General features: G+C 51.6%; 1 protein-coding gene across 5 annotated transcripts in view; it reads left to right on the top strand.

Annotated features, from left to right (window-relative positions):
* Window positions 1-12,714, top strand: part of DOCK4 (dedicator of cytokinesis 4) — a 140,882-nt gene that overhangs the window by 81,267 nt on the left and 46,901 nt on the right. For all 5 annotated transcript variants that reach the window (XM_032954308.2, XM_032954307.2, XM_032954306.2 and 2 more), the window contains 4 exons: window positions 166-254; window positions 7,466-7,591; window positions 10,489-10,613; window positions 11,371-11,533. In XM_032954308.2, coding sequence (XP_032810199.1) covers window positions 166-254; window positions 7,466-7,591; window positions 10,489-10,613; window positions 11,371-11,533 — 503 coding nt within the window. The remainder of the gene's footprint in view (window positions 1-165; window positions 255-7,465; window positions 7,592-10,488; window positions 10,614-11,370; window positions 11,534-12,714) is intronic.

Raw genomic sequence — 12,714 nt, 5'->3', positions numbered from 1 at the left:
AGCAAGAAAATAATTAAATGAATGTAAATCAATGGATTGCGGGGCGCTCGAAGGCGTCCGCGTGACGCGGAGCGCGCGGTTATCGACGCCCGCGACGGACGGGCGATGCGCGATTCGATGTTTGCGTGATTTTTTTTGTTTATTGAAGCCTCTGGGCCCCCTCAGGTGCAGTAATGAGAACGATTGGCATCAGATCCATGAGAACATCATCCGTAAGTCAAGCAGCAAGTACAACACCGTGAGCTCCAACTACGGTGAGACTTCGTCGGCGTCAGTGCCGTCGTTTCAGTGTTCGGACAGTGCGATTGCAGCCATCGGAAAAAGATGGCTTCTGCATCGAGCGCTTTCAGATGCGTTTCTGCGCCGCCTGGAAGCGCTCTTCCTTACGATATTCGGGAACCATTGGGAGCTACGCACTTTTAGATCTACGTTGAAAAAATCTTTCTTGAGAACTGCTTTTTGTGTTTAGTTTGTTGTCCTTAGCCCGCACCTCTGATTAGCACGGTTGGATACGTGCAACGCGAAATGAGTTCAACACGCATACATTTACAAGTGTTTATGATTTATTCCAAAATTTCGTATATTTCGGTTTTTTTATCTTAATTTTGCTACCGTTGTAATGTCGGAGAAGTAATTTGTGTCTCTCGGAGAGCGGTACCACAACCCATTTTGTTTTAAAGAACACCGCGCGAAAACGGATATCACAGAACTACTTCTGAGATTCCTTCAAGTGACCTCTGAGCCACACGGCGGGGACGGCGCTGCCCTGCCACAGGGAGAAATGTTGCTTGTATGATACTCAATAAGATATTTTACATTCTCCGACCTGGAATTTATCCAAAATTTGTACAGAACCAGGAGTCTATTTAAACTCTTTAAACTGTAAGCTCTTGTTGTATTTTACCAGGAAAGGCCCACGGAGCTATAGAGTTATTTTTCAGGAGTGACCTGGCCACAAATGATAGCTCAACAAAGTTGGTTATCACGTGGACGTTTCTAGCAGCAGCCAAAATACTCTAAACGGATGATTCTCAATGTGGAGGGACCCGGAGAAAAATCCACGCAACTACGGGGAGAGAAACATGCAAACTCCACATATGCAACAGGCGTCAGGGCCGGGATGGAACTCACGACCTGGTGACTGGGTCAAGTCACCGGTGGCTGCCAAGTCGAGACCGTCGTCTTGCTAGACTTGAGAACCCGGTTTAACCGAATGCAGGGATCTCAGCAATGCCACCTCCGCACTCTGAGCCACTCGGCCACCCAAACTACGCCTCAGTTCAATCCGTGCCTGCGTTTACATTTTTGTATCCTCTCATATGAACCTTATGGCGGGACCTCGGGGTCCCGAATAAACGGGAGTCAAAATCGTAATGAATTTATTTATTTCCGGCGACTCCCTCCCACCGCGCACATAAACGCCGTGACCCACCTGGCCCGGATCGTTCTGTGGTCACGTCGTGTTCAAGCGCAGCAGCAGCGAGGACGAATGTGTACAAGAGCTGAACAAGTGAATGCACTCCATGCTCGGGTATGTGCAGGATCATGAAGTCTTATCTAAAGCTGCTCAAACTGCCTACACGACTTAAGTCCTTTATTTGTCATCACGGTATGCATAATAATACAGTGAAACTGCTCTCTTATCTTCATTATTATTTGTGACCTACCAATGTCTGCAGGCAGGATCTATCGATGACAATCCTATTACCTGCAGATAGTTAACAGATGAGATGCGTTGCACCATTAATTCCTCCTGTTTGATAATACTTCTCTTGTCCGTATGCATCTGTGCAGATAGGTTTGTTTTTGCGCTTAAGCCATAGTCCCCACATACCAATGCGGATATCAATGCGGATAAGAGGAGCGGCGACCCACTACTCTGTAGAGTAACATTGGTATTAACGCTTGTTGCAATATGAACAGTGCATTGAAAACGCGTACTATTTTATGTACTGTTTACAAAATGTGTTCACAAATCCACACTGAGAAATACGATGGTTGACAGAGGGGTGTAAATTGTTTTTTCGATCGTGTATATAAATAGAGGTACTGCAGGGTAAGTAGTTTTCAGTTTTAAAAGGCACAGTTTAACAAGACAACACTTGCCACCATCCTTCAAACCCATTGGTGAAAAAGACCAAAGATTTGTTTACATTATAATATAATGTTTATATATAATATAATGTTTAGATTATAATGTAATGTTTATATATAATATAATGTTTACATTATAATATGTTTATGCGAGAGCCGGGGGCTTATGGGACTCCCGGGTCCCGCCATAAGGTTCATATATATACTTGATATTCAACTTGTTTTTCATGTCCAGTGGCCCGTGCTCATCTGTGCATGGGACCGGCCGGCCACTTTCCAATCAATTAATCCTCATTCAATCTGTATTTTACGTGCCAATATCGCCCTCAATAAAGTAGATGTTAGTCATGAGCGGAGTTTGTGGGGGTAGGGGGGATGGGGCGGGGGGGGGGCAACGCCCCTCCCAAACTGGGCACCCCTGCCCCCTCAAATCTAGAAGTCAAACCCCGCCTGTGACATAAGTGCACACTACAGCAGAACGGGAGCGGTACCGGAGTATGGGACAACAAGAATCCCGTTACGACCTCGGCTGCTAACACTGCGGATCAGGCCCCTCGTCAAAGGAAGACGTATTCCCAATGAACTCTCACTGGGCTTTCAGCAAAGGTCATCCATCTGTCCGTCTTCCTGGGGGTCTTGCAGTGAGCATCACCTGGATCAATCTCCGCCACGCACTGCGTTGCAGTCTCTCCAGGTCAGGACAGGCTGATTTCCGTCGTAGGAATTTAACATTTCCGTCGCCGGCTTGGGACGGCGGTTGTGTCCAGATGCGCATCTCCACGGTGATTGGTTGAGCCTGGAGACAACAGACCAGATGCCCGCGTGGGATACGGCTCGGTGCATTTTATTTTGTTGACAGCTGTGCCATCAGTTTGGACAGAGAAATAGGCAGTGTAAAAAAAAAAAGATTACTTTTTCTGAACCGTCAGCTTGCTGTTAGTTTCATTAGCTCTAAACTGAAAGTAATGGAACCTCGTGCAATTTTAATTTAGCTTAAGTAGTAAATTAATTATGGACATTTGCGTTAGGTAAATTACAAACATGCCATTTGAAGCGGTAGTTAAGGTTTTTACATTTTTATTTATGTAAATTCTATGGAAATTGGCGGCTTTGTATGTGATGTTTTACCCATTAGTAACATCTTATGACTGGTAAATAAATTGGAGCGCGATAAATAATGTATAAGTCACTAATTGAAAGTGTTCTTTTTCAATTAAGGCATCGCTGCCTTGCCTTTAGTGTGCCCCGCCGCGATGATCGCGGCTGGGATTCTCGGTGCGGGAATCTGCACGATGCGTTCTCCTGCTTGCGATGGCCCTTCTCCGAATGTACAGAAAGTGTTGGATTGAAGCTCTTGTAGCCTCTTGGCAAGTGCCAACGCAGGGGTCCCCATAGTGTCGAGGTATACATTGCCCTCTCCATGCACGGGCTCTCAGAGGCACAGGGCCGCAGGGTACATTGATGACTGCACCCTGCTGATGAGTCCTAATATGGAAGAACTCGGTTCTACAATTGTCACTGCCTGTCTGTTGGGACGGCCACGTACTTTTTTCTACTATTTTTTTCGAGAGTCGGTGGTCTCAATAAGAATTTGTCCATGCGTTCAGCTCTTCTGAGTTTAGGAGCTTAAACAAGGCTGAGAGCATTGTACATCCAATGTGGTGGTCACATGACATGCGTGTAAGGTGCGATAGGAGTTGTGCCTTCCTGATGTGTCAGCACACCTTTGGAGTGTTAGTTACTCCGATCAGAGGAGCTTTGGCATTCGAACCCAGCGACCTGAGTTCGCTTCCCTGCTGTGGCTAACATCAGTGGAAGGTGATAATCCGCGAACCCGCAGTGACCAAGTATGGCCGACACAGCATGAGCAGGTTTCTTACATAGTGCTGAAAATGATTAATCCAGCACCAGTATAGGAATTTAGGTCAGTCGAGAGTGGAACGATTCCATTCAAGAATGGATGTATTAATTTTGACTTTGCAGTATATCATAGCGCCTCTAGTGGTTGCAGGGGCGACCTATCCCCATGACATACAACATTTACGAATCTTAAAAGAGCCATTGCCTCTTGCTCATGCGGCTCGACGGGTGAATCGTAACGCTGAAAAATCGACGTTAATCGATGCGTCGTTCCACCCCTGCTGAAGTACACATTGGGTAATGGATAATGCAGTCGCAGCCAACTGCGAGATGCTCAGCTTTGCCACTTTTGGTTCATTTGCCAAATGAAACGTCAATAAATCAGTAAATGAGCACGGGAGACCACTTTGGGCTCGGAGTGGATGTGTCTCGCTTGTGTTTTCCCATTAGAGTTCAATTTAATTCTCGCAGCTCAGCCTTTAGAATAATTCAATTCTAATTATTTAGGTTAGACTCCTCTCCCCCCTTCTCTTGTGCCAGAAGGTCGCTGTGACTACTCCACGATATATAGAGCTTCGTTTTGTCGTCTGGCCGATGGGAATTTTAAACTTGCGGGAGTCGGGTTCCATCTCCGATGCAGACACGCGGTGAGCTTGCTTTCGTGACCGCCGTCTGTGCGCCTTTGATGTCCACGTCAGGTGCTAGTGACCAACGGGAATTGACGACAGGAAATGATAGCAGGTCAACATGAAGGGGGATACAAAGTGGGGCTCAGGATATTATTATCGTCCTCTGGCCCTCTTGCTGAGCCAGGCGGCAGCCGCGTCATCAGCAGCGTGGCCCCGAGCTGCACCTCCGATTCGCACGGTTACGCTACGTACGGTGTGAAAGAAGTTCAACGTGCACGCATGCGTAGACACCGTCGAGTCCGGCCAGGGGCCGCTCGTCGGCAGCGCGTGTGATGACGCGGTCCGTCACTGGTCGTGTCCACGGAGCGGGGTCACTGGATCACGGGGTCGCGGGGTCGTGTGGTCACAGAGTCACGTTGACCCCCCGGTGTGGAGGGAGGTCGGCCGCCCGCGGACCGAGCTGGCACGCGGTGTGGAGCCTGCCGAGTGGCGGGGCCCTGTGACCGGCGTCGCCAACTCGAAGCCAGGATGAAGAGCGATGTGGGGTGGGTGGGGGATGATTGCGAGCAAAAAGAGAATTCGCGTGCGGCGAGTTCGCTCGGCTAAGCGGAGGCGTTCCGTTGTCGGAGGGGATAAAAGGCGGCGGAACGCTCTGACGTGACAAACACGTCGCGGTGTGCCTGTGTTTGTGTGTGTCGTACCCGGCGCTGTCGTTTGAAGGTGCGCTGGGATCAAAGCGAGGAAGTAACGAGGTGTGCAAGAAGCCTGAACTGATCGTGATGAGCAATACATAGATACAGAATGGCAGACTACCACGGAGATGGAGTTCTGTAGGTATAAATAAGATATCTTATTTTATATTTATAGAGTGCACCCTCGTCTCAAGGCACTTTGCGAAGTTTATACACGGTCATATAAACCGAGTGATTTAGGTGGAAATGGGCGTGCAGGGGGCCGAGGAACGGGTGACCGTAACGGAGGGCACGTGGGGGTCACGGAAGGGCTACAGGGGAGGGACTGGACGGAGTGGAGGGGCGAGGGCAGGGGAAGGGATTGGGCAATGGCGAAGAGGTGAGGCTTTAAGAGAGGTACGATAGGAGGTTACGGAGGTGGAGCGCTTAATGTACAGGGGCAGTGTTGAGTCTATGGGCAGTGCTGCTCAATGTACAGGAGAAGTTAATTCTAGTGGAGGGGTGCCAGGAGTGAGAAGGATCGGAAACGAGATTGGGCACAGGGGAAGGAGGGACTGAGAGAGCGAGAGAGAGCGAGAGAACGTGAACGAAGTGCACGAGAGAGGCGAGAAGAGGTGGCGGAGATGCCATGGAGAGATTGCGACGAGATAGAGATCAGAAATGCGAACATCGGTGGGGAAAATGGAACCAACGCTGAAGAGGGCACACAGACTCGTGCCGAGAAACATGCTTTGGGATGACACTGAGAGACGGGGAGAGAAGAGCACGTGGTTAAGAGAACAAACACAAATGAAGAGACATCACAGCGACCGTCCAGACAAGTATGTGGGTTTGGGCAGGACACTTTGCGAGAAGGGTTGAATGGCCACTGGTCGCGACTCACGACGGAATGGCAGTCAAAGGAGGGCGCACGCCGAATGAGGGCGACCACGACGGAGATGGAGCTATTAAATGAGTTCGTGCGCGAGGGTGCCGGACGGGCGGCTGCCGCATCGCGAGCACGTGAGAGACGGCGACAGCTTGGGGGAAAGTTGGCGGGGGTGGGGAATCCTTCATCCAGCAGTGGATGAGTCATGGCTGTAATGAAGACGATGGTGACGATGAGGGTTCTCGCGTGCCCTTGTGGGCTTAATCGGCGATGGCTCACCATCTGCGCGCTTCGCGTTTGTGGAGTCCGTGTCCTTGTGATGTGGGTTTTAATGACCGCTTTCAACTCCTATCAGGGGACTGAAAAAAACCGTGCACAATTACTCATTGTATTTAATCAAACGCGGGCACATGTTCTGTTAGAGAAGGAGAAGAAAATACACTTGACAGAAATTGATTTGTTTTTATTTAAAGTCGTTACAAATTCTGAAAACTGAATTTCACCTTTGCAGTAAATTAGCGCTCAATAATCTGCAGTCTTCATGGCGCAGTTGCGTACACCACCCCCTCGCTACCTCGTGGTCCAATGTCATTCCATTGTCAAGCAACTCGGTTATATAAGTTAACTTTCCCAACGGGGTAGAGTGGTGGTGCAGTGGTTAGCAGACTTTGCTCTAAAGCCAGTGACCTGGATTAAATTCCCAGCCACGGTCAACATCAGTGGCGAATGACATCTTAACCGTTTCCGGGTCCTCCTCCCCCCCGCGCCACCCCCTTTCTCACCAACTCAGTTGGTGAAACACGAGTCCCCGGATTAATCGTGGCTGATGATGACTCGTCGCCCTCAACGGAGGTGATGTCCACGTCAATTGCTCGATGAAGCCGGGAGACTCTTTGACTTGCAACCCCATGACAGAGTAACCCCATGCCAGGGTGAGATGGTGGCAAGATGTTAACTCCCTTGCCTGGTATACAGGAGGTCGTCGGTTCGATCCCAACCCGGACGCCTGTATTTTTGGAGTGTGCATGTTCTCTCTCTCTCTCTCTCCCCATGGCCACGTGGATTTTTCTCCGGGTCCTCCGGTTTTCCCCCCTCCATATTTATGATAAACATCAAGCATTTAGAGTATTTGGCTGTTATAAATTTCCACATGATGATGAGCCGCTATCATTGCGTGTGGCCAGGTCACTTCTGAAAAACAGCCGTGTAGCTTAGTGGGCCTTACCTTGTAAAATAAAAAATAGTTTAATTTGATTTTTGTTTAGTTTAACGGTTCTTCTGATGCATGACCTCGTGACCTGCCGGGTGCCTCCCATGGCCAGGCCTGTTGGTGTCCCTGCAGCTCTTCCACGGGGACATGGAGGTGGTGCGCCGGGAGAACCCGCTGGCGCTGGGTCGCGGGGTCTCGATCGCGCGCAAGCTCGGTGCGGCGGAGGTCATCATGCCAGGTCAGCCCGTCTGACGAGAACGCTTGGCTGCGTACGGTGCGACAGAAGTTCAACATACGCGCATGCTGGCATACATCCGTGGTCCATCAGTTCAGAGGTCGGCGATCAGTGTGTGCCAGCACTGGCCGAATGTGCGGTAGCAGGAACGCGCTGAGGGCTTATTGAGCGAACAGGTGTCGGCCGATGAAATGCACGGCCCACGGAAGCGGATACCACAGAACTGCTTCTCAGATTCTTTCAAGTAACCTCTGGTTCACACTGTTGTGGGTGGCGTTTCCCACCTGCCCTGCACACAGAGATAAGTTTACATCGTAGGAACAGTGAAACCCATCTGTATATAATTTTTTATTTGACATCAAAGCTGGAATTTAGCCAAATTAAGTGCAGAACCAAATTTAAGGTTATCGTTTTTTTTGTGCATTCATTGGTGACCAGGATGGGACCATCAACTCGTTACAATTTGAAAAGCTAGTTTGATCACTGTGCGGATGAAACCTGGATACTAACCCAGGATGTTTCAGCGGTACCAGCTCGGCGCTCTTGAACCTCTGAACCACACGATCACCCCCCCCACGTCCGTGCTGGATTTTTCCCTACGCATTTAGAATCAACGTCACACGTTTAGAGTATTCGTTCTGCTCTAAATTTCCACGCGATGATAAGCCACCTCGTTTGAGCTATCATTACGTGTGGCAAGGTCGCTTCTGAAACTAGAGCTGTGCAGCTCAGTGGGCCTTACCATGCAAAATAACGATCGTAGCAGCCGTCCTAATAATAACCCGACCTTCCCTGAGCCAGCCGTGGGTGTCTCAGGGGGGAGCCCTAACGTGGTGACGCTCGATGACCCTCGTCGCATCCAGCTCCCCCGCGCGCCCCCCCGGGTGGGGGTCCGTGCCGCGCCCTTCCCTTGGCCCCTGACGCGGCGCCGCGGGTCATCGCGGCGCCGCGTCGTGCGTAGCCGCCGCAGTCGCAGACGAAGCTTCACAGAGGAGCGCCGCTTTCAAGTTTATTTATCGGCTGCCCTTCAGTCGACGTGTCCCTCTGTTTTTAAATTTTATTTTTTAACCGTCGACTCCTTTTCAAGTGTCGCTCTCGTTTTATATATATATAATTTTGTTTAAAAAAAAAAAAAACCTTCCTTTGATAAAAGAAATAATCCCTACACTCAGCGGTCATTAGCCATTCCCTTTGTTGCGCGAGTGCTCGGAGCTTCACTTTACACCGCCGCCGCATCACGCGGCGCGCCTTGTCAGGCGCACGCAGCCGACGTTTAATAGCTGCGCTAACGACGCCGGGCTCCTAATTAGCCGCGCGCACACGGTGAAAAGGGGGCGGGGGGGAGCAGGGGGGGGGCGGGGGGAGGGGGGCCGGGGCCTTTCCAATACGCGAAGCCGCTGTGCGTTCGCCGCCGTGGCCACCTGAAGCGCTGAGAGGCGGCGGTCCGGGGGGCTGGCCTCTCGCCGGCTGGTCGACGCAATTGCCCGTCCGTCCGTCCGTCCGTCCGTCTGGCGTGCGACCGCGCGACGGCCGTGATCGTCCGCCGCAGTCCTTCCTGGAAACGTCGCGCTAAATTGAACCGAAGGCAGCGTGAGCTGCCGCGGCGACGACGGCGATGACGTCGTCGCCATCATCGGCATTGCTGCCGTCATTGTCGCCGTCGTGATCGTTGGCGGCGATGACGGCGGTGACGACGATGACGGCGGTTGTGATCCACAGGCGTTGGTCGTCAACGCACGTTTTGCCAGGCCGGCACTCCCCCCGTGTAGCCACTCCAACCGACCTCGCCGGTCAAAAGCCGTCCCGGTTTTCAGGCCAACGCGAAATCTAATTCAGGTATATTTAATCATCATCGTTATCATCAGCCATGCTCTATCCGCGACGAGGTGAAGGCGTCTCCGAGCCATCGGCATCTTGTCGCGGACTCGCGACGCGACCGTCCGTCTCGCTCCTGCACACGAGCCGGTGTCATCGCGTCACCTCCACGTGGTCAAGGCTCATCCGTAGGGGCGGCCACAGTGCGGTGCGATGCGGACGCACGAGTGCGGTCGGGTCTCAAGGCACCGTGTCGCTGACCCGAACCACACCGTGGACATCCGTGAAAAAGAGCTTCATAGCTCATCGGATTCCTCCTCCGGTCCAAGTGAGGATTCTGGTCCCGATGCACGTGAGGTTGGCTACGTACGGTGCGAAAGAATTTTAACGTACGCGTGCATCGTGGGGGTGGGGAAGGAGGGAGGTCTGTAGGTTGGACTTGAACAGCGGAGAGGGAGTCGGTTTGGTAGAGGCACACAAGTCTGTTTGCAGGGTTACCTTCTCGGCAGAGGTCACCACGGGCAATACCAGGCTGTCGTACCGTACTTTTTGTCCTCGCGTCTACGCTCAACCCCCTCGCTAACTAACGTAGTGAAGTATGGTAAAGTAACCCCCCCCCCACCTCAATACGAGACTCATGGCGTGGCGAGGGCCTCATCCAGCAGTAGATTAACAAAAAGAGCTGTGCGTGCTCCTGTGTGGGGTCACGTGGTTGGCATTGGGCCTCCTGGTGTACGGAATGAGGGAGGGGGGGGGCGGAGGTAGGGGAGTGGATGGGGTTGCCAGGGCGGTGGGGGGCGGGAGGGCCTTCCTTATCCAATTTCCCTTCGTAGCCCGCTGCCTGGGCCCCCCTCCCTCCGGCCCTTGGGGGCCCGGTGCAGTTTCACCGCCTGCGCTCTCGCCGCTACACCGGTGACGCGTGCATGTGTGTGCGTGCGTACGTGCGTGCGAACGTGCGTGCGTGCGAGCGTGCGAGCGTGCGTGCGAGCGTGCGTGGATCGGGTCCGGCATTGGGTGAAGCGCTTCGTGACGGTAACGTTTCGAGACGCCACGACGGCCGCCGTATTTGTCTCGACCGGGGGCAGGCGACATGCGCAACGAGCTCTACGTGACGCTGGAACGTGGCGAGTTCGAGAGGGGTGGCAAGACGGTGCAGAAGAACGTGGAGGTCACCATGGTGGTGGTGGACGGAGAGGGCGAGGTGGTGACGGTGAGCGATGGTGATCGTCACGATGCTGCTGCTCATGATGATACCGATGATTATGCTTTTGCTAATAATTATGATGCTTATAATGATGATGCTATTGATGATGATGGTTATAGTGATGATGCTGGTGATGACGATACTGCTACTGAAAATAATGATGATGATGCAGTGTTAATGGCCAAGCTGCTTCCTCAATGAGGAAATATTTGTTGTTTTAAAAATACTCAACATATTCATCAACAACACCGCGTAGTTTTATAAGGAAAAAAAAATCACACGTGTATACAATGATGACAATTATCGTCATGCCGCCGCTAATGATAATGCTGACCATGGCTTTATTCACCGTTTCCCGTTCCGAAACTAGGAACGCGCAAGTGGTTAGCGTCAATTTTATTGAAAGAGGCGTATACGCCGTTGTTTTCAAAGACATCGTACTCGCCGCAGAGAACTGTCACGACACGACCGCACTCTGGCGCCAAACTGAATTGCTTTTTTGCGTTTAGTTTGTTGTCCTTCCCCCGCACCTCCGATTAGCGCGCTTGGCTACGCACGGTGCGAAAGAAGTTCAACGTGGGCACATGCGATCCCGACAAAGTCATTCACTTTTACTTCTGGTTCTGATTGACGTCCACGTACGTGTACGATGGAGCGGAATCGGGAGAAAAACTCACGACGTGCACGTAAGTCGTCGAAACCGGGAAAGGGGTTGACAATTGCGATGCCGCCGATGGTGACGACGTCGCCACGCCGCCCGCAGGACTGCGTGAGCCCCGGCTGCGGGGACGGTCACGTGCCCGAGTTCCGCTCGCTGGTGCTCTACCACAACAACGTCCCGCGCTGGGGAGAGTCGCTCCGCCTGCCGCTCGCCGTCAACCGCTTCCGCGGAGCGCACATCCGCTTCGAGTTCCGCCACTGCTCCAGTGAGGCCTGCGCACTGCCCGACACCGTCACCGCCGCCGTCACCGCCACCGCCACCGTCACCGCCACCGTCACCGTCGTCACCGTCGTCACCGCCGCCGTCACTGCATTCGTCACTGCCCCTGTCACCGCCATCGTCACCGCCGCCGTCACCGCCGTCGTCACCGCCGCCATCACCACCGCTGTCACCACCACCATTACCGCTGCTACCGCCGCCACCACCACCACCGTCATCGTCATCATCGTCGATCACCGCTCCAGTTGTTGTGTTATGTTATTATTTCGATTATTTTGCTGCTATATATTGCCACATGATAAGCCACATTGCTGAGCTATCATTCGTGGCCAGGTCACTTGTGAAAAGTAAGTTAGTTTAGTTTTATTTGTATGTTCTTCGGTGATTTTTTTCCTTTCATATACTCTGCACTCCGATTGTGTTTTTGTATTGTTTGTTGTTGTAACCTTCTTACGTGCCTCGCCTGGATTTCAAAGAAAAAGAGCTTTATAGCTCATCAGATTCCTCCGGTATAAATACATAATCTGATTCTGACAATATCATCCTCATAACTAGTACTGTTTTATTAAATTCGCGCACGATATTTGAACTGATCCTGGTCGATTGCCCCACCTCACCAACCTGCACTGACCACAGCCGACACGGTTAGAGACGCAAGTTCGAGGCATTCACGTTGACTGTTCAGAAAAGTAAGTGAGCTTGGGCCGGGCGCTTTGTGAGACCGAATGGCAGTCAAAGGGGAGGGTCACGACTACCACGGAGATGGAGCGATGAAATGTAAACTAAAACTAAACTGTCTTCTGGGTTCTTTCGGTAAAGTCACGTAGAATGGAGATAAAATAATAAAAATAATAATGACAGAATAAAATTCTCACGACGTTTCGGCCACAACACAAGTAGCCTTCCTCAGGTGAAGAAACAGGACTGTCCGGAAGACAGCGCTTGGGTGAACCCTGCCAAGCTTGACAGCATCTTTTAAGCTGTCTGGGAGGAACAGAGCGCCTTGACAAAGGAGTTTACATATAAATTAGCATGTAACTGGGGGATTAGCATGATGTTGGTGTGAGGGATGAGCACCACGGAGAGCGACGAGCTCGGACCGGAGGAGGGGGGAGAGGAGTTTACATATAAATTAGCATGTAACTGGGGGATTAGCATGATGTTGGT

This window comes from Petromyzon marinus, chromosome 14 (genome assembly GCF_048934315.1).
Source record: "Petromyzon marinus isolate PM22_M1 ecotype Great Lakes invasive population chromosome 14, UKy_Petmar_22M1.pri1.0, whole genome shotgun sequence".
In the NCBI taxonomy this organism is placed as follows: Eukaryota; Metazoa; Chordata; class Hyperoartia; order Petromyzontiformes; family Petromyzontidae; genus Petromyzon; species Petromyzon marinus.
Note: the sequence above shows the minus strand (reverse complement) of the source record. Positions and strands in the feature narration are given on the sequence as shown.